We start from the raw sequence: 25,107 nt of genomic DNA, 5'->3' as shown, positions 1-25,107 counted from the left end.
TTTTAGTTACATACTAGAATATAACATGCCAAACCTCAGTGTCAAAAAGATCCAAGTTTCAAAGTGATCAAAGATTTTGGAACTCTTACTATCATAAAAGCAGACTGAAACCCACAGTAACAGTAAAGCAGACACTGGAAAAATTCTCAGATGAATTTCTATATCACAATTAGGTCTTACAGTATTTAAAAATGTTTATTTAGCTACATAATTCAAATGATAGGTTATATAAAAAAGCTATATATATTTATCTGGAATATTTGATAGATGTAAGAGAAACAGAAAAATATTGGAAGGTGTCTGTGGTGATAACTGTCCTCTTTAGGAAAGCCATATTTGTTAGGATGCTGATATCATCATAATTTTGAAGGTATGAAGGCAACTTTGTGCATTGTGTACACTCCAACTGTGCAATTCCTTTAAAAAAAGGTAAATCATTTACATGTGACAGAAACAGAAGTATTCATCTAAAATGCAGCATGTCTTTATTGTAGTATATTGTAAATAAAAAAGTTAGGGGTTTTAGAAATATTTAAGCATCACAGCAAATTGGATTTGTTGCTTTTTGTGAGAAATCAAGAATGATCAATTACTTAGTATTCTCTGAGGGTAAGTAATTTGAGAGCTACGAAAACAGAAATGTTTAAGAAAATTTAACATAATGAAATTTGTGAGTAACATAGGTGTGAGAGAGAAATTGAGACTTACAAACTCCAGCAATCAAACATATTGTTTGATCCACTCTTTTTTTCAGCTGTATTCTTGATTCTTAAGGTCAAGAAGGGTTATGAATTTTAAATAAAATACTGTTAGATAAGCAGGAAAAGGCTGCCAACTGAAACTTAATCTGGCTTCCTCAGTTCAGCAGGAAATGCCTTTATTTTAGTTGTTTCTGAATTTATTGGTTTTTAGTATTTGACCATCCTATTCTGAAAAATCTGAACTTGGATATTTAGAAGAGTTTTGAAAAGGGATTACCAGGCTGTTTTCACTTGCTATATAGCTGAAAGAAGTCATGATATCTACATCACTAGTTGGGACAACTTCTAAAGCTGGTTTTATCTGCCTTGGAGACTTGACTGACCTCTGACAGCTCTAACAACTTATGGGTTCAAAATTCTTTCCTCTGTAGCCTCAGTGCTGGAGTGGGAATGACTATCCATGGTACTAAAATCTTAATTTGGTTGTCAGCTCTTATCACAGCCATTACTTTGACTCAGACCTGGATGATCTCACACATTTGTTCTTAATGGGAATGTGAAGTTAGTGAATGCTGTTCAGCATTTATGGATAAAAATAAACTAATCTCCAATTTTAATGACATTGCAAGTATGTTATGAGGGTGTTAAATATGTAGAACAGTGAACTCGAGTGAAATTGAGGTCTATTCTGCACAGGTTTACTCTTCTGGCGTTTCAGGAAAGAAATATTATTTGAGAGGTTGTAATTTTCTCTTGCCATTTCCTGCTTCAAGTCCAGTTCCTGAATTGTAATGTAATGGACTGTGGTGGAATTTCCTTTTCAGTAATATTTGTTTTAGGATTTGAACATTTTGGTATTCAGTGTGGTAGAATTTTTTTCAACCACTGTGAAAATGCTTGCATTGATATCTAGCCAAGAAAAAGGTTTCTTTCATTCTGCTGCTTAAAAAACAAGTCTACTGCTCAAGACCCAGAAGATTACAAGAGGGTTGCAGCAATCTAGGAAGAGAGAGCAAACAGATATAGGTGTAATTTTGAATACAGGTAAAGTTTTCATAGGGTATCAGTCTTGGGAAGTGGTTACATCTGCCTGTTCTGGCTGTTTTTCCAGTCCCACACTATTTCATCATGCTGGAACATGTATTGGTGTGCCCTTAAGGGAGAGTAGAATTAAAATTTTGTATTGACCAAAAGTATATTTAAAAAACCCCCAAAAAACCGAAAAAACCCCAACCCCTAAAACCCCACAAACAACCCCAAAACAAACAAACAAACAAAACCCAACCAAAAAGGTGGAAGTTTTAGCTTAGATCAACTCGGGGCAGGAAAGGAGGTTTAAGGAGCAGGACTGCAGTTTTGTGACACTCTTGACTTACACTGGCATGAAATGTTTTTGAAGCCACGTCCCTAAGCATTGGCAGCTAACAACAGATCAAGGGAATGGGTTTAAAGCCTTATCATTCTCTCTCAGCACACCCCAGAACTGATAAAATTATTTTCCAAGTTCAATTTAATTTATACTACTACTAATTTAATTTGAATACTACTAGTGATTTTAATAATGAGAAAAAGCCAGAAAAAAAGCAAAAACTCTAGGTGAATTTTTAATTAATTTCCAAGTACAAGAAAATACATGTATGTATGTATAAAATTTTTTTATTATTAGTTTTGCAGCTACAAACCTTGTGATTTCACTCACCGTGAAAAACTTTGCCATTATTTTTGGTGGTCTCATTTGTGGGTTTTTTTTTTTGGGGGGGGGGTGTTTATGTTGGGTTCTGGTTGCTTTTTTGTTGTGGTTTTTTCCTGCCTACAGCAGATCAGGGGTTTGTTTCAGATGGATTGTACACATCCACCTGCCATTACAAAGAAGAAAATACAGTCATCTTTTCTACCTCAAGGACATGATTTACTTAGTCTGACTTGTGCTTTCCCAGTGACAAAATAAGTAGTAAGGTTTTTCTGCGCACTATAAAATCTGAGTTTTGGAAAACACCTGGTATCAGATCCATGGCAGGCTTTTGCACCTGCTTGTGTGGCACCCAGCCTGTTAGCTGTGCTCTCTGTCCCATTAATCTGCTTCTCTGTGCAGGCTGGCCCAGTGCACCTTCTCACTTTGAGAAAGTTAGAGCTGCTTGCACCTTCTGCCACTCAACAGTAGGAACTGCATCCATCATTACAGACCCTTCTAGTAAAAACAGATATATATTAGTATAAAAATATATGTATATATGTATTATATATTTACATTTTTACCTGTGAAAACACTATCTATGTGTAACATATATTAGTAGAACGAATATATGTCTTTATTGCAAAAGATGGGAAAAACCTAACTAGCTTACAGAATATAATAATTGTAAAGCGTTGCTGTCTTTCAGCTCTGTAATTGATTCTGCAATTACACTTAGGACTTACTAGATCATTTTAGATTTATTTATGGCTAAAATACATGAGAAATAAAGCCTCTAGCAAAAAAATGATTTATTTAAAAGTACTACCTATGCTTGTATTTTCCATAAAACTTTGCGAATTTCAGCTGCAACGTAATCTTTCCTTTCTTCTTTTGTACTGTTCTATGATTTTGTCCAGAGCAGTTGAACCACTGGCCTGTGATAATTCTGTCTGTGATAACCGAAATTCCAGTTTTGTGAAGAAAAGTTAAACAGACCAAACTTAGTTGTTAGATAAAACTATTACCGTTCTGAATGCTTGGTTCACCACTATGGCATCACGGAGAATTCTTGATACTATCTGTGAGCAGCATTCATAACCTCTGCTATTTGTCTGAGTAAACGTCAGAGCACTCAAGGAGAGAGCGATATTAAACAGACTACCTTGCACCAGGATGGGAGGGGAGGGGGAGAACAGGGCACAATATTTATGACTCCAGGAACTATAAGTTGTAATTTAATGAGATCAAAGCGTTTGCTGTTTATTTGCTGCACTAGGAGCTCCTAGTGAATAAACTGGTTACAAAACAGACGCCAAAAAAAAAAAAAAAAAAAAGCTGCAGGATATTTAAAAGAGGATAAAGACTCTAAAATCAAAGGCATCGTGCTGTAGAACATTCTAATATAAAATTAATTTAGCATTCTCTTGAGATTAAGTACTTAACATTTCAGGAAAAGCAAAGATCCTCCAAATTTATAGCCAGTTCCTGTTTTTACCAGATAATGACTGTTCTGCCTTTTTCCCCTCCTCATTCCAAAGAACGTACACAGTAGTTACAATAGTAATTCCTATTGTATATCTGGGTGATGAAGGTTTTACCAATACCAACTCAATGTCCACTTCTAATATAGCTCTTGGAAGAGGAAGTAACAAAATGATTAAGTAAATACTTCAAACAGAGTAAAATTGGCACAGTAACATTTTACCTGTGAAAATAAACTTTTAGTCACGTGTGACAAGTTTAAAGTTTAGTGAGTCAGTCTTAACACATTTCAGTACCTCTAATTTATTCTGTTGTTTCCATACATTATTTCAAAGTGGGGCATGACCAGGATAGTCTAAAAGATTTGTCTCTGTTTTGAATTGCAATGCCTATACTGGATGAACTATTTATATGTGTTTCCTGTGTTAAGGAACTGAAGAAAGTAACTACAGACTTGATAAGGTCCAAGGTCACATCTCAGTACATGGTGGGAGAAGAAAACATCAATCTTGCAGTGAAGGAAAAACAGTTTCAAGAACTGCAACAGAAAATCAGAATGGTATTTTGGAATTTAAACAAATTAAAGTTTTGGTGAATATTTTCTGTCCTTCACTCAGCAAACCTCCTGGCAGTGATCTCTGATGCATACAGATTAGTGCTTCCTTTCTACTAACTGCATATAAAATATAAATAAACTGTTTCCTCTAGAACCTTTTCTAGGGAAATTAACATGCTATGAATATTAGTATAATTTCATGGTAAAAAAATGGGTAAGAAGACATTTAAAAATAATTAAATTTCTTTAAATAGCCTCATGATGATTCACTATGTCACATCAATACAATATTACTAAAGAAAATAAACAGTCATTTAAAATGCCTTTTACTGTTTTCATGCTCTTTTTTTTTTTTTTAAGGAGACAGCACTCAGTAAAAAAGTTCAAGAAGAAAACAATCACATTAAAGAAGAAAAGCTGGTGAGTTATTAATACAGCTTTGCTATTAAAAATCACTTTAGAATATAGGTGCTGTATTTCATATTTAGGTTTCTTATTATAATAAGCTACAAAAACTAGTTAAATTCACTTGTTTACACTTCAGAAATATTTTAATGCTAGAATAAGTGGTATCTTACTGCTCAGTTTTTAGGAGTATTACTAGAACAAAGTCCATTGTTTGACACTTTATTCCAAGTCTTATATTTTCTCTTTGATTCAGATGGGAGAAGTTTAGTATACCCATGAAACACTTGCCTGCATGTGGATCAGTATAAATAAGCAGTAAGGCTGGCATAACCTGCTGGCTGTTCTGCTTTCTGGTTGCCAACAGTTTATTCTAATATTGGTACTGAAACCAGGCAAAATGGGAATAATGTGTCAATAGTATACACAGGAAATGATGTTCCAATCGTACAGAACATAAACATTTAGACTATTAAGCAACACCTTTACACTCCTGAACAGAGTTAGCACTGTCTTCTCTTGCTAACTCAGGTATGTTCCAGAAAAAATCCTGATGTTTAAACAAAGGCTATGGAGTCAAGTATCAAATACAGAAAAAAAAAATTTGTTCCCTGCAACAACAGCATAATACACTGTTTTGCAGAACATTAAGCCTGGAAAGGGTGGTTGGTTTTTTCCTTTTCTTGACCAGTTGCAGAGTTTTCACTCTGCAGTTCATGAAAGGGAACAGGTCAGAGAAGTGTATCATTCTTGGTCCCCGGGAGGGACAAAAGCAGAATCTTGCTTGCATGCCCATAGAGCACTCATCCAGCAGCACTCTTCCAATTAATAAAAGCCTGTTTGCATTTTGAGCTTGCTTTTAAAAAATTGCCAATAAACACATGGAAAAAAATGAGAGACATATTCAGGCCTCATTACTTTCCCAGCCCTGAATGCACTATAAGTATTTATATGGAGATGTGTGGAGCATAATTTGTATGCATATTTGATATGTGTTATCTAAGAGAAGGATTCTGGTTTGTGTCTCTCTTGTTCTGTGTGAATTGTTAGGGTTTATTTGCTAGGTTAGTTTTAACATTTGGAGGGGTTTGGTATAGTCTGGGGAGGGCTCTAATGTAGAGATGAACTTCACGTTTCATCCAACTGCCTGGGTTGGAAGACATGGATTTCTGTGTTACAGAGCACTAATAATTCACCATCTCGATTAACTGAAATGTTGGCTTCAGTGGTTCTTGGACTTAGGCTAGAAAAACCATCTAAATTAACACCTGATTTGTACTAAACTGTATCAGACAAGAGGTCTGGTCTATTTGAGAGAAAACTGTACTAGATTTAAAAGATGTGGCCAGCTGTGCTACTGACCTGTCAGATGACACTGGCCAAGCCATTCCACAGTTCTGCAGTTTAGTTTTCTAGATGTAAAATTGAACTAAAAATAAATTAAGCTTCAGTGCAAAAATATATTATTTATACATGCTGGAAAAGGAATGAGAGACAGTACATTAAAATACTGATTTTATTTTTAGTAGACAGCTGTATCTGTGTACCCAGTAGAACCAAAACTAGAATCATTTGAAAACACTTTTCAAGTATGTCAAAGCACTTTGTTTTAGTAATACGTTCCTCTCAGTGTATTTTGAAGCAACTGAGCACATTTAAGACTCCCTTCTGCCTGAAGCTCAGGTGTTTTTTCTTTGCAAGTCTTCTTTCAGTAACTGCTGTAAGTGGTCTTGAGGGAGTGGTGATTGGCTTGTCTGGGTCATTCATTCTGTCTTCGAAACTTTGAAAATATGTTTTGTAGAGTTTAATAGAAAATGGCTCAGTTTCCAGCAAACTGCAGCACACTTCATGGCAGCACCCATGGGGTTTGTAAATCCATGGCACCTTCATTAACTCAAATCAGCTCAGTTTGGGTGGCTCTTTTTTTAAAAATTCCTCTTCATGAAGTAACAATACAGTCTTGAGGAAGGTGCCACAAAAGTTCAGACCTTGACAGCAAAATCTGATATACCTGCACCATATGATGCAAAGCGAATGGAAGGTAGTTCACATCTGTCAGGATTTAATTCAGGTGAGACAGAATAATTTCATGTAAGGGTGATCTGTCAATGGAGTAATTTCTTTTGGATTTTCTGTGTCTTTCAGAACTGTGATCTGATAACATTACTCTGTTTATCCTGAACTGAACTCACAGTGGGGTTGGATTTGATATATTTTATCCAGATTTGCACTGAAGAATGTATAAAGATTGGGTGGATTTCATTTTAATTATAGGAAAGTTCATTGAAGAGGAGAAAGTTATAATAATTTGTAATAATTTTATCTTCTCCAAGGTAAAAGGCCAGAAAAGACGGGTGTTGTTCTGATTTCTCCCAACAAATTTTCCCCAATGTTGGGATTGGAGTACCTTTTTTACAGACAGGATTTTGTAAACACTGACAGAATAAAAAAATAAATATATTGTTATAAAAGACATAAATTATCTAATGTTTAAACTCCAGAAACAAAATCTTGCTCAATATATCCTGTTCTGTTTGTATTAATAAGGAAATTCTCAGCTCTCTACAGTGTGTGCAGGAGCTGCTTCAGCGAATAACCCAAACAAATGTTAGAATGGAAAGTGAATTAAATGCATTGAAAGAAGACTATCAGGTCAGATTTTTCTCGATTAGACAAGCTGTTACTATCTGTTATGTATTTTTTAAGTCCAGGGCTGTTAAAGACATCTGTGTGCCTTTCAGAACTTTTGACCTCACTTCCATTGCTCCCTCAGCTCCTTAAGTGTCAGTGTGAACCTTGAAGCGCAGGCTGTGCTTTCCCTCTGTTACTTCTCTTCCTAAAGTAAATCATGGTTGCCATTCTTAGCAGCCATTTCTAGAGGGCAAAACCAGAACAGGGTTACTTTCAATTATTGAAATAAAATGATTTTATGACTTCTGTTTCTTGTATTTTTCATATAGGTATAAATTTCTGGACAACATTTCAAATTTCAGATCTTCATTCATAGCTTGAGCTTGTCCTCAGTTTTATTAAAGCAGAGAGCCTAAGAAAGAGCTTTATCTTCAGCCCTTTCTTGCTGTGTTTTCTGCTGTCATATTTATGCTAGAGGTGGGAAGTAGTCACGCAGAGAGTGTGGAGTTGCAGCACTCCTTAGTTCCTCTTTCAGCATGTAAAAGCAGCTCAGAACAGTTTACATTCTGTGTTTCAGTAGCAGTCAGCTTGGCCCACAGTGCACTGAAGATTAAGGTCATATCCATTCCCATCAGATGTGCCATGCAGCATTCAGGTACAGCCACTGACTGGACTATTAGAAATTATCTACTGTTTGTCCAGACATAAACAAAACTACTCCACTCTTCAAAGCCAAGGTTTTGAACTAGGAGTTCAGTTAATTTCAAATTGAACTTCCAGTGTGGATGTATACTTATGTTTCTAAATAAATTCTCTGATAATTTGAAATTATTCACTTCCCCTAAGACTTTACACTTAACAGGTGTAAGTAGTTTGCCTTCTGCCACAATATAAATATAGGACTTTTACATTTTGATGAAACAAGTAATGTTAAAGTTGAGCTATGTTCTCCATCAGAAACTGGCTAAAGTCCCCGTAGCAATTTAAGTATCTGCAACATTTTTACAAAGATTAACTGAACAACCCTTTGGCTGTAGAAAGTGCCTAAAGTAGCATGATTTTCTGTTTCTTCTGTATAAATTCTGTTATTTACATGTTGGGTCCAGTGAAACAGCTATTTCTATAATCCTGTTCTTTGTTAAAGTAAGAAGGTAATGTGCTTTTTAGTTTTTAAGATAATTGAAATTGCTTTGTAGATTAAAACAGAAGCTCGAGATAATTTAATTCATATATAACCTTACTGATGATGACTTTCATAATACAGGAAACCTTTAGGATTTTTGTGTCAGGATTATTGAATAGCAAGTGTATTTTAAAGTGCTTTTTCCTGATAGTATTTCTGAGCTATTGTTTCCTATCTCAGATAAAGTTTATAGTATGCCTTAAAGCTCCAGCTAGAACAGTAAATGGTATCTGTGAATCTTCTCTTTGAAGACTGCACATAAATGTCTACAAGTATGGCTTGTTTTCTTCTTGTTAAGGTATGAATGAACACAAGTCTCTGTTTTGCAGCCTGTGCAGGCCAAAAATTGATTTCTGGTTGCAATTACGCAAATTCTGATGAGAGCCTGCTCTGATTTGGGTCTGTTTATATTAGACAATGGGGTGGTATTACAGCTTTCTATTGTTCTATTGTACAAACCACTGCTGGTCATCAAAGCTTCAGTGCAGTCCTCAGAGGTAACTTCTGGCAGGCATGAACACTTTAGAAATGGGTGTTACAAGGCATGGATAACCAATAAGAGGCTCTTGGTTCAACCTTCACTACTCAGACTGATGTAAATAGACCTTATTTTTCAGTTTGATACAACTACCAGGATATTCCAGGGAATGAGACAATGTTAGCTTCTTATTTTGCATTTTTGCATTTTTTTAAAACATCAAATGGAACTTACAAAATAGGGAGCTGAATATGTAACTTGAAGGGTCCACCCACTTCCCTTCCAATTTGAGAGCTACTGCTTTCATCTTAATGGATTCTAGAACCTCAGTATAACAAATGGGATCTAAAGGTTATGTGTTACTCTTATGCCCTGTCCTACATCCCTGTTGAATTTCTGGGCCTCGCTTATGAAGCAAAAGAGTTTCTTCAGAATAACAGAAAAATGAAAGGAGTGATTGTATAGTCCCCTGGAAATATTTTTATTCATATACTCACAAAAAATTACTTATTTTTAGTCTTGATATGACAGAACACTTGCAAGGTAACATTCAAGAAGGATCCCTTCTCATTATTTGCATTCTCTTAGTGCTAGGATACCAGTGTTGTTATGACTTCAAAACAAAAATCTTAATTCTTTAACAGATGACAGAATACTTGAGAATGCAAGGAATTCAGGTATTCCTGAATTGTCTGTACAATTGGCTTTAACATATGATCCGTTCCATACATCTGCTACTTCTGATATTTTGCCCTAAGAGCTATGCTGTGAATAACTATAATAATCCATCACTGAGAAGGTTGCATTTGAGGTGCAGGTAAAAGCATCCGTGGAGTTAAGAGCAGGTTCATCAAAGAGAGGAGGTCTTGCACTCCTGGTTTATACAGCTAGATGAAAGATGCTACATCAGAGTGTGATCATTCAGACAATGCCTTGTTGAATGGTCTCATCGTTTTAAATACATAATCTGACAAAGAACATCCGTTACACTCTTATGCACAACTTTTCCCGTGTGTACAAAAATGCAGAGTGGTTTTTGAGTTTTCTTAGTGTTAGTACCTGTAAAATAGAATTTTATTAACAGTGTAGCGAAATTAACATAGGCATTTAAAAATTGATGGTAAGTGAATCAAAAAGTAGACTAATTTTTGGTTAAAAGATTTAGTAAAAAGGAATTGGTTTGGAATATTGCCTCCATAACATTTTTCAAGTGGACTTTCAAAGAAACTCATCAGAGTCATAATTATGTATCTGGTCATACAGCTACATGCACTAAAGTTATGCTTACATTATCAAATATATTTTTGTCATCTATAGAGCAGGTAATGGAATGCAGTGAGTCTTTCATCTTCCATATTGTTTGCTATAAAAATGAGATAGGATAAAAATTCCAAGAGTACCTGATACATGTGTGAAGTTACTGTTGATTTACACAAGACTCCTTTAGTTTAGAACAGTAAAGCTGAAAGAGTTAACCCAAAAATGTTGCAAGTACAGTTATGGTAGTATAAAACTTAATATTACTGTTATTTCAATGCACTCCTATTACAGTGACCTAATAAAAATAAATTAACGCATAATCAGATATCTACTGCATGTTGCAGTAGATCTGTTTTAGAATGTAAAGATTATATAGTTCATAAGAAAGGTTAATATACAATATAGGACAGAAAAACTGATTAGAAAAATGTATTTTTTTTTCCAGTCAGTATACAGTAGTTTTTTCTTTAAGTACAGTGGGTCTGGATTATGCTACATTTCATATCTCTCATCTCTGGACTTTATATTACTTTTTCAGCACATTAAAACTTATGCAGTGAAACTGAATAATGGCAAGTGTTTTTATACCCTTTTACAGCCATTTCTTTTTTCATAACCTCCCCCTGTTTTCCTGTTAGCTAAACTATAAGCACCTTTCTGTTAATTTATGAAAATTATTGTTGAGATAGCACATTATCACTGATCTGTATGGCACTTGCAGCATGTTAGAAGCAAAGGTCCAAGCAACATAAAACACATCAAAATTCATTAACGTGGTATTGATTATTTTTTGGATAATTAATTTTATTGCAGGCCCTTGAAAGAGATAATGAGCTGCAAAGGGAGAAGGCAAAGGAAAATGAAGAAAAGTTCCTTAATCTTCAGAATGAGCATGAGAAGGCACTAAGAACTTGGAAAAATGATGTAGGTTTATTAAATTAAATGCTATAGTATTAAAAGTTTTTTCGAATAGTTGTCAAGCATTTCAAGTAATTCCTAAAAGCCAAGAAAATACCACAGAAATAATACAAAAAACCCGACTCATTTCTTCTCCAGTAATACATACACTTTAGAAATTAATATTTAAAAAATTAGATTTAGCTCTGCTCTAAAAGTGCTCTCCAGTGCTCTTCCTGCAGTTCTGATTTGAAAGGAATTCTTCAGTGTGGACTGAGGGTGAAAGTGGGTAAGAAAAGGTGTATGTCTGGTATGTCCCCCTAGTGAATTCACCTCTGTGGACACCTAAACAACAGTTTATCTTCTATATTTGACATTCTTTCTATTACCTCATTACTTTTAAAGAATACTTCAGTAATTATTTAATCCAAAACAATTAGCAAAACATTGTAGCTGTAAAAATTGTCTGCAATAATAAATGCATGTTTAGACGTACGAAAGATTAATGCCACTTCAGTAGGACAAGATCTGCTTAATGTGTGGAAACCAGACTCTAAGCAGCATTTGTTTCAAAGTCTGTCTTTTTTATTTCTATGTACTTGGCACCTACTGCCAGAAAGGTTTTGATTTTGGTAGATAGATTTCTAGGGAAGCTGTGGGGAAATAATGCATGGTTGTCCTTGTAATCCTGTTGTCTGAGGCTCACTCCTTTGAGCGCAGCCACTATGGGGATGACTGCAACCATGAGGCCACAAAACAGCTAAACTGTTCTGATGCTCAGCTCCCTGAGAAGATTTGATCTCCCTGATTCCATGGAGAATTTTGTGCCATAATTCCCTCTATAGACATTGGAATTTGCCCTGCTTATTTCTCAGGAATGTTTGCATCTGTTCTTTAGAAGATGATTATTATTCCTTTTCATATTTCTGCTATGGCTAACCAGAAATTTTGTCTCCTAAAGTAAATCATCAAGGATAAAGTTAACACCGGTCTGGAAATCTTGTAAATTAAGTGAAGGTATTTCTGTAAAATTGCCCTTCTGTTCTTTTACAAGTTGTAGTTTGGACAATTCAGTTAGTTCTGAATACAAAAACTTAAATATTACATGTTTACTGAAGAAGCATTGGATACTTGAGGCTATTTACAGAAGCAAAGTGCCAAGCAAATTATTTGCTGTTGTGGTTTCTTGATAGTGTAGGTAGAGAATGAATGTTGACTATTAAATTTATCTTTGAGCCAAAAGGGAAGAAAGCTACAAACACAAATCTCACTTTCTTGAAGCATTGCTACTTGCAGTAAATGGTGAAAAAAAAAAAATCCTAAACCAGTTAATAAAAGCTGTAATCTGCAATGGAAATGTGATTAAAATTTTGGTTTGAATGAAAGAACTCAATTGCTTTGTACAAAGAAATTCCTTCGCATCTGTACTTTCTTTTAAGGATTAACTTTCATTTACTAAGCTGTTGATACCTTTGTAAAATGCTGGTTTACCTATATGAACACGCAGTAAAGTGTTTGTGTGGTCAGTGTACTTGCAATTATTACAGGAGGAAAACATGAGAAGAGAAATACACACTATTAAAAATGAGCTGAATTCCCTTAAAGGACTTCATAGACATCTTGAAGATTATCATCCTCCTCAGGGAAATCAGCATTCTGAGCAAGTGGGAAATCTGCAGGTAAGTGTCTTTACTAGCTGCAGGGTGTCTTGTAAAAATGCCAGAGGAAAAAAAGATATGACAGTTTTCCTAATCTTGTCTGTTATGTCCACTGATATTCCTTTGACATTGCTCAACCTAAAAATTTATGAGACAATGACCCTAAATATCATTGAAACTTACTGTACCCAAAGAATATTTGCCTTTCATCCAGAGGGGTGCTTATATCATAGAAACCTGAGATGTTACTTCATTAATAAATTTATACCTAACAGATAGCAACTTAAATAGCCCATCTTTACTAAATCCTATTTCAAAAACATCTTTTGCATGGGTATTTCTCAAATACTGAGGCAGACCCAATTGACTTCATATGTATGTAAGTTCCCTGGAGGTGTGGAGGTAATTCCACTTCTACTCAGAAGAATTAATTTCAGCTTCTGTAACATGGGACAGATCCGAAGACTGTTTTTATCAATACACAGGTTATCTTAAGTTCTTCAGTTTTAGTTTAGGAAACACCAACCTTTATGTCACATAGCATCTTTAAGAGTCATCAAAGGCCCAGTGAGCTCATCACGTGGTGAATGCAGGAGGTAAAATGCTTTTATGCAGTGCAGGTGGAACTAGAATTGAGCTTGGATTGTTGGGTGAACCAAGTCCATGTTCAGCTCTAGATGCAGGGCACACATGGGAAGTCAACGAGTGGCTGAGCACACAAAGATGGTCTTTTGGAACGAAAGGAAGAACATGTAGACCTGCAGCTCTGTGTTACCCCATGATCAAACTGGATTGCAAATTTGTATTCCAGTCTTTTATAAGATTGAAAAAAAAGGGCAGAGTCAGAAGCCATAAGAAACATTCTCTGTGCATTGAGCGTATTCTGTTGTTCTGTTGAGTATTGGTTATATCCCTTTTCCATTAACTTTTACACCTAAAAAATGATCTATTCTTCAAAGAAGGGAAAACTCATTTTCATGCATATAATTTTGCTTTCTGTGTTAGGAAAATAGGAAGACACTAGGACTGTAAAGACATGTAACTATTTTAGAACTAGCATATGAATTGTCGGTAAAATGACAAACATTAAAAATATTTTAGAATTTGGAAGAACTTAAAATTAATTTCTTCACAGTGCATGTACACGTGTATGTTTATAGCTCACAAAGACACGTACATAGCTGCTGGTATGCACTTAATAATGCAAGGGAAATTAGACTTGAAATGATTACTCATTGTGCCAAAACTGTATGAACTCTACAAGGTATAATGCAAATTGTCTATCTTTTAAAAGCCACTGTTTCCTTGAATGAAAATGAAATATCAGTTATTGTTAGGATGCAGAATCAAAGTGATCAGGCATTCCTGATAAACAGTACTTGTGCTTGCTAAGATAACCCCATGGGTTTGAAAGCAGAAAAGCTTAAAGCATATACTCATAAATGCAAAAGAAGTCAGATGTCTTCCAAATATACATCTTACACTATCTTATGGCAAATTGCCATACCACTTTGTGTTGTACAATCATTAGATTTCCAAAGCTAGGCAGGTTGGACTGAGTGGAACACTGCCAAGAAACTGGAGCTGCAGCAGATCCTATTGGTTATTCTGATTTGTGGAATTTCACCTTGTATCACTAATGAGTCAGTGTCTAGTGGAACATAAAAGGGAAAGTTGTTGGCTTGGATTTAGGTCTTGACTGTGGTTCCAAGTGTTGTAAGGAAATATGTTTAGACTTATTTTTACACCTAGTGCAATCAGAAATCTCTGTGGTTATTTGTGGGGCATGAAATTCAGAATGTACTTCTTCACAGTGATCACCTCTGGAATAGTAATTAAATAAAAGACATTTTTAAAAGAAAGGTACAATGTCAGACCTCATTCCAGACTTGGATTGCAATTTAGTTTAACCTTACCATGCTTCACATTTAGTTTGACATAATTTGTAATACAGCTGTGTACCATTAGGGAATAGGGTTACACCCTGCAATGGGCTGCTGTAATTCTTTTGTGTGTGTATGTACAGGGAGATCTGGTTTTGAGAAGGGTTTTAATTTCATACTATGAAATAGTCTGTTGAGGGAAAGGATATTTAGGGATATATGTGTTTCTTAGATTTTACTAAATCACACACAAAAAAATTAAAATCCAAGTTTAAAAGTTTTGGGGTTTAGGTATTTTAGTTTGTCCATCTTGGACCTATTTTTTAAGAGCTGGACAGCCTTTTGAGTTTATTGAAAAGTAGGTTTCTTCAACCCATCTGATAATCTGGAAAGGAATCATGTAACCTTTCTGCCTTTCTATGAACGTTTCATCCTGTTTGTTTCAGATGCAGTCACCAGCTCAGTCCATCCCAACAGATGTGGTAAGTTCCACTGCAGTGGCTGTCTTTACAATTACGAAAGAAGAATGTACACAGTTACAGTGTTGTGTTTGGTGTTTCTGTCTGAAGAAAGAGCTCCTAGAAACAAAAGATTATAAAATAGTTACAGCTTTCATGATAGTAAAAGGAAATTTCTACTATTTGTATACAAAATCTTGAAAATGTGATGCCAGGGCTACATGGAGCAAAGAAGCAAAATTAATTAAAAACCTAGAAAAGAAAAAGATGTAACATGTACAATTTCCAAATCAGAATGACAGGGAAAATAATGATAAAACATGAGGAAAAGAGAAAGAAATTTCAACTGAAACTTCAAATTGAGGATGGAGTACTTGGCAAAGGAAAACTATTTTAGGACCCTCCTCCATTTACCATGACTCCTCCCTCCCCCAAATCGGCAAAGCTGGGAGCATCAGGATGTTTCTGTGACCTGCAAGAAACTGTTTCTGGCAGATTTGTGTTCTACATCCCCTACTCTGCCAGCATTGCAACAGCCTCATTTTTTAGCAGTGCCGTCTACGTGCCTCCCTCCACTCTGCAGTATTCTCTGTCCTCCCCACACATCCAATGCCCAAGCACAGCTCTTGTAACTCCCTCCCACATCCCAGCCTTCCTTCTGCAACACCTCCAGTCACCCGAGTATCTTCAGCTTTTTCCCACATCTTTTATGGCCTAAGCTCCCTCCCACATCTGCCTACTTTTATATCCTATCTTTAGGGCAAGAGCCAGCACGTGCTCCTGTCTTCAGCTGCCAAACAGTTGATGATGACAAAGGATGCATCTCCTTTTCCTTCTGTTTTGGTGGGATTTTATTATCTTCACTATTCAGGCCCTAGTTTTCACAACTACAGCTTTCAAACCTAAACACAAATGCAGATGTAGTAGTAGACCAGTGATTTAGACTTCAAGTAGACACATCTTCAGGCTTCTACTCTTGTTGAATTTAACTCAAATTAATGTTAAAAAGCTATTTGGGAGGGAATGAGGAACCGAATGTCAGGAATTGCAAATTCATAAGCCTTATTTGCCTGTGAAATGAATTTAAAAGTCCTGGGCAGTTTGCTAGAAAAAAAATGTTGTTTATATGTGTATGTGTTGTTTATATGTGTATGTGTTTGGGTGTAAACAGTAATCATGTAGGATTTTTCCACATGTAATTACTGAGCAGATCACTGATTGAGCCAGCACAGAGAGGGAGTGATCCAGTCACCACATGTACAACACAAATTCCTTCCACTGAGGAATTGTGTCATCTGTGTAACATTGTGGACTGTAATATAGCAGGACCTGATTTCTTTCCTGCTCTTCTAGGGTATTAGTCTGCTTTTTTCTGTTCCTCTGTTTATGTTAACTTCTCATACTTCAGGTGAACGGTCTTTGTTTTTCATCAGAACTGTAAAATTAATTTTAAATCTCAGTCCTCAACTTTTTACCTAATCAGTGACTATAGTAAATTATTAAAATACTTACAGTCTTTTGTTCCTTCTTATGCTAGAGTGGTCAAGAACACTCAAAAGACAGTGAAATACAGGCTATTAAGAAAGAAAATGAGTTTATGCAGTCTGTAATAAGAAAATATGGTAATTGTGGAAATGAAGAAGAAACTCAAGTAAAAACCACAACAGACCAGTCTTCAAGCATTGAGGAATTAAAGACAGAACAAAGTAATAACATTCCATGGATAATAGAGATAAGTAGTATTGTTGAAGAAAGGATAAATGTTTGCAGATACAGTATATGACAAGAGAGGGCTTAAATCCTGAATTAAATGGTCATATCTAAAATCTACAGAATGTTAATATATTTTCTGCTCTCTCAGTTTATAAATATTTTGCAAGTTACCTAGTGCAATATTTACCTTCAGTAACTTTTTGACAGGCTTGTGTGTGTAATATAAGATACCAGTATTGATACCAATCTTGAGTCCATCTCTTTGGAAATTATAAACTAAAAATAAAGCATTACGTAACCTCTGGTTTATCAGTCACTAATTAGAGAATACACTCACTCTACAGATTTACAAGTTCTTGAAAACAGTTTTAAGGATGAAATTAATGTTGCTAGCCCTCATGAAGTAAAGCAAAGGGAGGCTTCTCCCAGGAATACCCTCTGCACAGATACTGATTTAATTACCCAAGGACACACCTTGGAAATGCATGTCACTGGATACAAAGAGGCAGAAGATCCAGGAGCAACACACACAATATTACTAGATGAAAACAATGCAAAATTAGATCAAAAATCACAGGACAGCACTGAGCCTTTGGCAGCATGCCACACACAGACAAGAAAGGCCTTTTTAGGCAGCACAGAGACTGTAGGTGCTGACAGGAAAAATGGAAGTCAGGAGACCAACACTAGCAAGGAAGAACTGAGCAATACTACAGATGAACCAACTTGTGCCAAGGCAGATGCAAACTCAGACACCAGACAACACGACAAAAGTGTCCTTACACCTGAAGCACCCAAACCTGAGTCTGAAGCTGTTCTTTGCACTGAGAAGAGTGCTCTGCATGAGAGAAGTACAGCCAGCCACCAAACTAAGGAGTTAAGTTTTGGCATCTTACCTTATACTAAAGAGAATTCTCAAGCAGAACACCAAAAATGTAGCTTGCTGAATAGTGACAATTATGTAGGCAGTGGATTACATAAAACAGAAAAACACTTAAATCTGAGTGGTTTACATAGAGATAAACTTCCTCTGGAACAGACACATGTAGATGCTGAAGGCAGAAATGATGACAATGCCAGAAACATGAACAGTACTGGTGTTCTGGTAACTGATGCTCAAAATCCACCTGCTGTTTGTTGTGATGAAGCAAGTGGTGATGATGCTACTGCAAAAGAACACAGAAAGAAAAAGTCTCTCTTAGGTACTTTTAGTTTATGCCTGCACAAAACTGAGAGAGGAATAAATGTGGATGACATGCACAGCAAGCAACCTGAACAAGACAGTGCTAAACAAACAGGGAATGCTTCAAATACATGGACTTCAAGTGCTGAAGCCAAATCTCCAGTAAAGGGTGATGGTCTTGAAAGTGCTCATAAAAAACCCCCAACAGATAGAGCAAGTATAGATAAACTAATTCCATGTAAAAATGTTAACGATGATACTCAGATGCACTCCATCAAACCTGGACATTCCCTGGAGATTAATACTCCAACAAAGAACACATTGTTAAAAGAGAAGAAAGACTCACTGAATACTACAGTTCCAGGAAGGAAGTTTGCTGAGGGTCACCTGAAAGAATCATGCTCTTTACCCATGAGAACATCTGGAAATTTAGTAAACATAAGTGTAAGTTCATCCTTTGATCTTTCAACCTCAGATAAAAAAGCTGAGAAAACTCCACTGTACTTGAATTTTTTAGCTCTCAGTTCTTGTTCAAGAGTAAATCAAATGAGAGGTCAAGCTACATGGGCTTCAGCTTCCAAGGAACCTTCCCTTTCAAAAGAGAAAATACCGTGCTTAGTGGAAAACACAAACATTTCAAACACACAGAGTCAAAACCTCAGTGAAAATGTGGACAGTGGAGAAACAGAACAAGGTAAGAAAATATAAGCATTAATGTTCTGAACCGTGTAGTGCTTAGAAAAATTACCAAAATGTGCAGTTTCTTAGTGTAGAAAACTGTAAACCTGACATTTTAGTTACATTGCAAAAAGGTGAGATTGCTCTGTTCATATTATAAATGCAAATGAACGCCTTTTGTTAGCAATTAGTTGATTAAATATTTTTCTCATATTTTCCTTTGTGAACTAACAGCAATGCAATGACAAACTGGATTTTGATAGGCATTTCTAACCCTAATGTAGAAGATATTCTCTCAGGGCTCTGCATGGATCTGAAAAGTACTGAGCAGCTTTTGGAAATTATTTATTCAGTGTTCTCATTTTGCATCCAAATTAGGGTAGATTTTGAATCAGCAGATGCTTCTTTGAACAGGGCTTACAGAAATTTTATTTTATTGTACATCTGTAATTTAGATGTACACTTAAAACCATCTGAATGTGTTGAATGTGTGAAAGGACTTTATATTCTTTCAACTTCTGGAAAACACACGGAGCTTTAAGTGCTCAAGGAGCTTTTTAATCTCCTACTATTGACATTTGGTTATTTGTTGAGCAGTATTTTGCATATGCAAGATAGTAAATATGAACTTTATTCCATGGGCTTCTAAATCATTACTGACATGTGGAAAAGTTGTATTTTAGATTTGTTTTGCAATAAAATTAGCTGGTAGGTTACCCCAAAACTGGAGCCCTGGGTGCTTAGATGTTTTCCAAAGAGCAGGACCCACAGGACAGGGCATTGGTGTCTATTTGAGTTTTTGTTGGTGCAGTGTTTTCACCTTTGCCCCTTGAACATACCAAGAGCAGAGTCTCCCATCTTTAGTTTTGCAGCCAGTGGCAGCCAGCAAAACCCAACAGTCTGGTTTCTTTACGTTGTTCTGTTATTATGAATTTAGCTCTATAGGCAATTTGGTTTCTGTACTTGGTCTCCTGCTTATGGATATTTGTGTTAGATGCACTGGTTTTTGAAGTTCAGTTTCAGAAGTGTCATTGTCCCTAAAACAGTAGTAGTGGTAGCAAGGTAGCAGAATCCTGATCTCAGATGGCACATTATTTCTTTCAATAATGTGAATTTTGGTATCCGTTTCAATAAAATGAACGCATAGTTACATGATGTTTTTGCATGTTCTCTTTTCGTAAGAACAGACAGCGCTATCTGAATTTCTTCCCTGTGTGTTCCTCCACCTTCTCTTGTCAGAAACCTTTCTGTATGCAAAGTATTGGAACTCCAAGTGACTCTGAGAGGTTCATCCAAAGGAGTTGGTAGGGAACTAACTCTAGTCCCTCAAATGAGTTGCCTAGTGACCAGACCTCTTGAATTCCAGCTAAACATCATGGTGAGGGTCTTGGTCTGTGTCCCAGATGTGCCGCATTCTGCCTAATTTAGAGAGGTCCCTCCTTGCACCTGCTGCCCTCTCTGAATCCTGCACCTCTTTGGGAGTGTAGAGAACCTCACAGTCAGAGCACCTCCAAGTCATTGTGGTACACAGCACTGCAGCTTCCACTGTTTATTGTGCTTGGGGTTTGTGTTTTGTTTGCAGATCTTTTCCCAAATGGCAAACCTGCAGTGGAATCCATGTGGACACTGTACCTACATTTTAAATTTTTTTTGACTGACTGGAGCACAAACCATTTAGCCATATGGGAGACCTAGAGGGGAAGAGAAGTGGTGAAAGAGTTTGGAAGAGAAGTGGTGAAAGAGTTTAGTAAACCTACCTGAGGGAATTCCTTCTACTGCCTAACCACAATGCAATTTACTATTTATACTCTGGTTCCCAGAGGGCAGACATCACTAAATGAAGAAATGAATTGGGAATGGGAAAGATCTTCCTGGCAGATGCTTAAAAAAGAAAAACACAAAACCATTTTCCTCTTCCTCCCAAGAGAAAATGTCAGTATTCTGAAATAACTGTTACATAATCATGAGGTAAAATGTATTTTCATAGCAAAACAAGATTTTACCATTGATGCAGTGATCCATAAGCATCTGTGTAGTGACAAAACAGCTCCTGTTTGCACGGTGAGTAATTGTGAAAGCATGCTTGTATTTTCATCTTGCAAGGAATGCCTTTCCTACCTTTAGTAGATGGCTATTGCCTGACCACCTGAAACATGAGATACAGCCATTAACAAAAAGACTCTGTATTTAAAATGTTTTTTGATTGTCCGAAAAGCTTTGCCTTAATGTCTTCTTTTATTACAAGTCATCCTGGAATATCATGTTATAATGGCATTAATTATTTATTATTGTTATCAGAAGGCGAGTTTAAAGTGTTTGAAAAAATATATTAATTTAGAATATTTGGAATACATACACTTCCTATAAGTCACTTTTCTGTCATTAACTTAATATGTGAAAATGAGAGAAAACATTTTTAATCAAGTAGAAACATTCCTCATCTTTAGAGAAAAAATAGATGAAACGTGAAAGAAAAAAATGAAGGGCAAAAGCCTATAACAACGATCCAGTGATTTAAAACAAAAATATTTCATTTTTTAAGATCAGAGGTAAACCAGTTTAGTTATTTCACAATTAGTGCCTGGAGACTAAATTGCAGTTGTTACCATTTCCTTTTTGTCAATCAGGTTCTAGCAGTCTGAACAGAGCTGCCAACACTTTGACTACTTCTAGTATCCACCGAGACCCCCAGGGAGACCCTAGTGAAGAATGGAATGCTATAGCAAAGGCTTTTTATGATTCTTCTTTTCCCACAGAACATGTAAGTCAATTAAAAATATTGCAGACCAGACCTCAGTGAGCTAATTCCACAGATATTTGTACAACTGTACCCATCTGGATACTTTAAGGCTGAGTCAATCTCCGAAATAATATCAAAAGGGCAACAAGACACCATTTTTCACAATTAAGGTTGATAGAAAGCAGCAGGAAAAAGTCACAGCCTATGAATCAAACAGATGCTAACCAGTCTGCTTGGGAGGGGAGGAAGAGGGTAGTCCATTGTGTACCCTAATAAAAATCATCACCTACAGTAAAAGTAGGAGTTAAAAAAAAAAAGGAAGATAGTAGTATGTGAAAGTATAAAAACATTGTTTCCTTTCTTACTTGATAGCACCATGCCATTTAAAAGAATCCATGAAAGAATAAAATTCAGCACATCTATGATTTAGAGCCTATCCATTTATCTTACACTGTAGTTGTGATGCCCTATTTACAGTAATCTTATTATTTTGTAGGGTAACCTTACACGAATACACAAAAACAGAGAATAGAAACATGTTGTTTCCCTGTAAGACAACTTGATTCAGGATGGCACTAAGCAATGGCTCTGCTGCATTTTGTTAGACTCAGGAGCTTGAACAGCTCTAACTGCTCTATTAGAATTTGACCCAATGCTAAATATATCATTCAAAAGTGATGCAGTAATTTACAGCTGCAGCTGACCTTTCCTTTTTAGAAGAGGTTCTAGAGGTATTTCTCAGGTAGTCAGGGCTGTCTCTGGGTGAGCTGTACAGTGGTTTCAAGTGACAAAGTTGAGCTGATAATTAGCTCTTGATGCCACCAGCATCCCCATTCCCTGAACTTCACAGGACTGATACTTTAAATTACTCGACTTTCCTAACCTGACTCTTCTTGGGAATGACACTGAGGTGGATTTGTCACCAAACACAGTGGTGGTATTTACTGTGTGTCTCTTGCTTTTTCTCAGAGGTGGAGCCAGGAGCTGAGTGAACTACACTATGTAACCTACAGCTAAAGCAAAGCTGTATTTCACTATCTGGTTGTGGTTATGTCTGCTTTGTCACCTCCAAGCTAAAGCTCCTGATGTGCTAGCTAAGAAAAAGCAGAGATGGACAAGAACAGTGCCTTGCTGGTTTCACCTTACTTAGATTTTTCAAATGCTTAATCTACAAAATCTCAGCCTGCAATAATGCAGAGCAGTCCCTCCTTTCTGTGTTGGTGTCATTCTAATACCTTCTGTTCTCAAGTTTGGCATTTTTATGACCAATATAAACAAGCTGTTGGGAGATTAAAAATGGGCTCGACAGTCTTTTTTGCTGCTTGGTTTGCTTTGACTAACATGTGTGATTGTAACTAGAGCAGACTTAAGCCATCTGCAATTTGGGTAATCTCATTCAACCACAGTACAGTACTCTAAAAAGGGATAAAAATTATAAACAAATGCTACAGGTACACTTGTAATTCTAGTAAAAATATTAACAACTGTTTTAAACATTAGTGTGTCCATGCCTGAGTACCAAAGGATGAATAAGCACCCCCAACTCAGTTTAAACATGCAAGTTTTAGTACAGGACAGGTTCAGCCCCACATGCTATTCCATAGAGATTCTGACTGGCTCGCTGTGAAGCATGATCTGTTTCTTACTGAGGCCTTGGGAAAAAGCATGAAAGAAGTAACAGGTTGATACTTTTACTGCTCAAATGGAGAAGTTACTCCCTCATTGAAAGTGAGCTGCCAGTCATTACTGCTCCTAAGTATCAGTACCTTCAGCTGCATAGCAGTTACAAATGCAATAATGGAACAATTTGCACACATTTTATTGTTCATATTTCAAACTTTAAGAAATGCTTGTGCACTAGGGAAGGTAAGTTTTAGCACAAAATTAATGTGCTAAAATAAAGGTAGGCCTGATAAAGACAGAGTGGCTTACAGTTGGGTGGGGCACAGTTGCCTAATATTAAAAAAATGATTGAGCAGAGGGGGAAGGCCTCATCTTGTGATCTTTGCAAGACAAGTCCCCTAGCACAGAAGCAGCCTGAGAGGTCACCTTGCAGATCCCCTGCAGCACTGGCTCTGTGCTGCACCTTGCTCAGGCAGGTGGCTGGTGCTGTGTGCTAGCCCCACAGGAGCCACACAACCGCAGATTACAAGTGGAGAACTCATCATTCAAATGCGAGGTTTTTGCTCATCAGGCAAAAAATCTGTTTCCCTACTGTGTTGCCATCTGTCTTTGATTTGGATAGGAAGTACCTAACAGTAATGTATCAAAGAGTAATTAAAACTATTAAAGGAACAAAAAGATCTTTAACATAAAAAAGCCAACCTATTACAGACCTTGCATTAACAATGTTTGCTTTCTAATCTATACAGTGAAGTGGAGAGGGAGTTAACACTATAAACCTCATGATTTTGGGTTTTGTTAATCAAATGCTTGCATAGCAATAGAAATGTCAATTGCAACATTAAACTCTTTAATTAAGCTATTTATTTTGCTAATCTGCATTCTAATAAAAGCTTGTCTTTTTTAAATCACACTCTTGTACCAAGTCTTACGTTAAGGTTTGGTTTATAAAAGTGTAATTGTCATTATCAAGTTTTCTAAATTAAATATGAAGCAAGCACTTAAAATTAAACATACTTTTCCCAACTGATTTATTTTCCTGTTAATATTTCCTTGCTTGCTTAATGTTCAGCAAAATCCAACAATTTGAACCTTCGTACGTGAATTTCACTGGGTTATCAACTGCTAACATTTGTATTCTGACAGGTTAAAGAAGGATTTGCTACTTTACAGAACAAGCAGAAGTCTTCTCACATGACTATCACTCCAGCAAGAAGTGAAAAAGCACTCAAAGATGAGGACAGCTGCTCTCTTCGTAACTCCATTATACAAAACCAAATAGGAGAAATTGAAAAATTACTGAATTTGGACAGACTTCATTCAGCAAGAAAAAGAAAATATGAAGAGGGCCAGTGAAGATGAGTGCCAGGAGATAAGCATTCTTTTAGGCATAGACCACTTACCCAAAGCAGATTGGTAGAGGTGTTCCTACAGAATATGGTATATTATATGTGTAGTTTCACATTTAATACGTTAACATTTCTTGTGTGCAAAAATGTATACAGTTCCTACTCCTAATGTTAGTTCTGGTTCTGCAATAAAATTCAAACTTTGCCAAAGTTAAAAAGTTCATAAGTTAATGTTTTTATATACATTCAGTAAAATTAAATGATTACTTGACTCTACCCTTCTCCTGCTCCTCTGAAGTTTTGGCTGAAAACAGTTCAATTAATTTTCTCTGACAGACTGCTCACTCACTTTTCAGGCAAAATCACCTCCAACTGTTTCAGAATACAATGGTTTCTGCAAACATTTACACCTACTTCCAGCAGTTCTAAGTGGCAGAAGAACAGAAAAATCTCCTGCTTACCTTTACTGCCGAATTATTTAAATATATCTGTTATAGTTTCTGTATCAGTATGGTCTCTTTCAACACTGAAGTATCAGGTATGATTACAGAGGT

General features: G+C 36.2%; 1 protein-coding gene across 1 annotated transcript in view; it reads left to right on the top strand.

Annotated features, from left to right (window-relative positions):
* The window catches only part of CCDC73 (coiled-coil domain containing 73), a gene marked incomplete at both ends in the record, with an annotated part of 47,469 nt that extends 22,909 nt beyond the window's left edge, over positions 1 to 24,560 (top strand). The window contains 10 exons of the mRNA XM_082284410.1: positions 4,289 to 4,417; positions 4,775 to 4,834; positions 7,367 to 7,471; positions 11,185 to 11,295; positions 12,816 to 12,947; positions 15,256 to 15,291; positions 16,805 to 16,973; positions 17,325 to 18,857; positions 21,469 to 21,602; positions 24,351 to 24,560. Of these exons, the coding sequence (XP_082140536.1) occupies positions 4,289 to 4,417; positions 4,775 to 4,834; positions 7,367 to 7,471; positions 11,185 to 11,295; positions 12,816 to 12,947; positions 15,256 to 15,291; positions 16,805 to 16,973; positions 17,325 to 18,857; positions 21,469 to 21,602; positions 24,351 to 24,560 (2,619 nt within the window). The remainder of the gene's footprint in view (positions 1 to 4,288; positions 4,418 to 4,774; positions 4,835 to 7,366; positions 7,472 to 11,184; positions 11,296 to 12,815; positions 12,948 to 15,255; positions 15,292 to 16,804; positions 16,974 to 17,324; positions 18,858 to 21,468; positions 21,603 to 24,350) is intronic.
* Positions 24,561 to 25,107: the final 547 nt, after the last annotated feature.

Source organism: Coloeus monedula (genome assembly GCF_965178545.1).
Source record: "Coloeus monedula genome assembly, chromosome: 6".
Taxonomy (NCBI): domain Eukaryota; kingdom Metazoa; phylum Chordata; class Aves; order Passeriformes; family Corvidae; genus Coloeus; species Coloeus monedula.
This window is presented reverse-complemented; position numbering and strand designations above follow the sequence as displayed.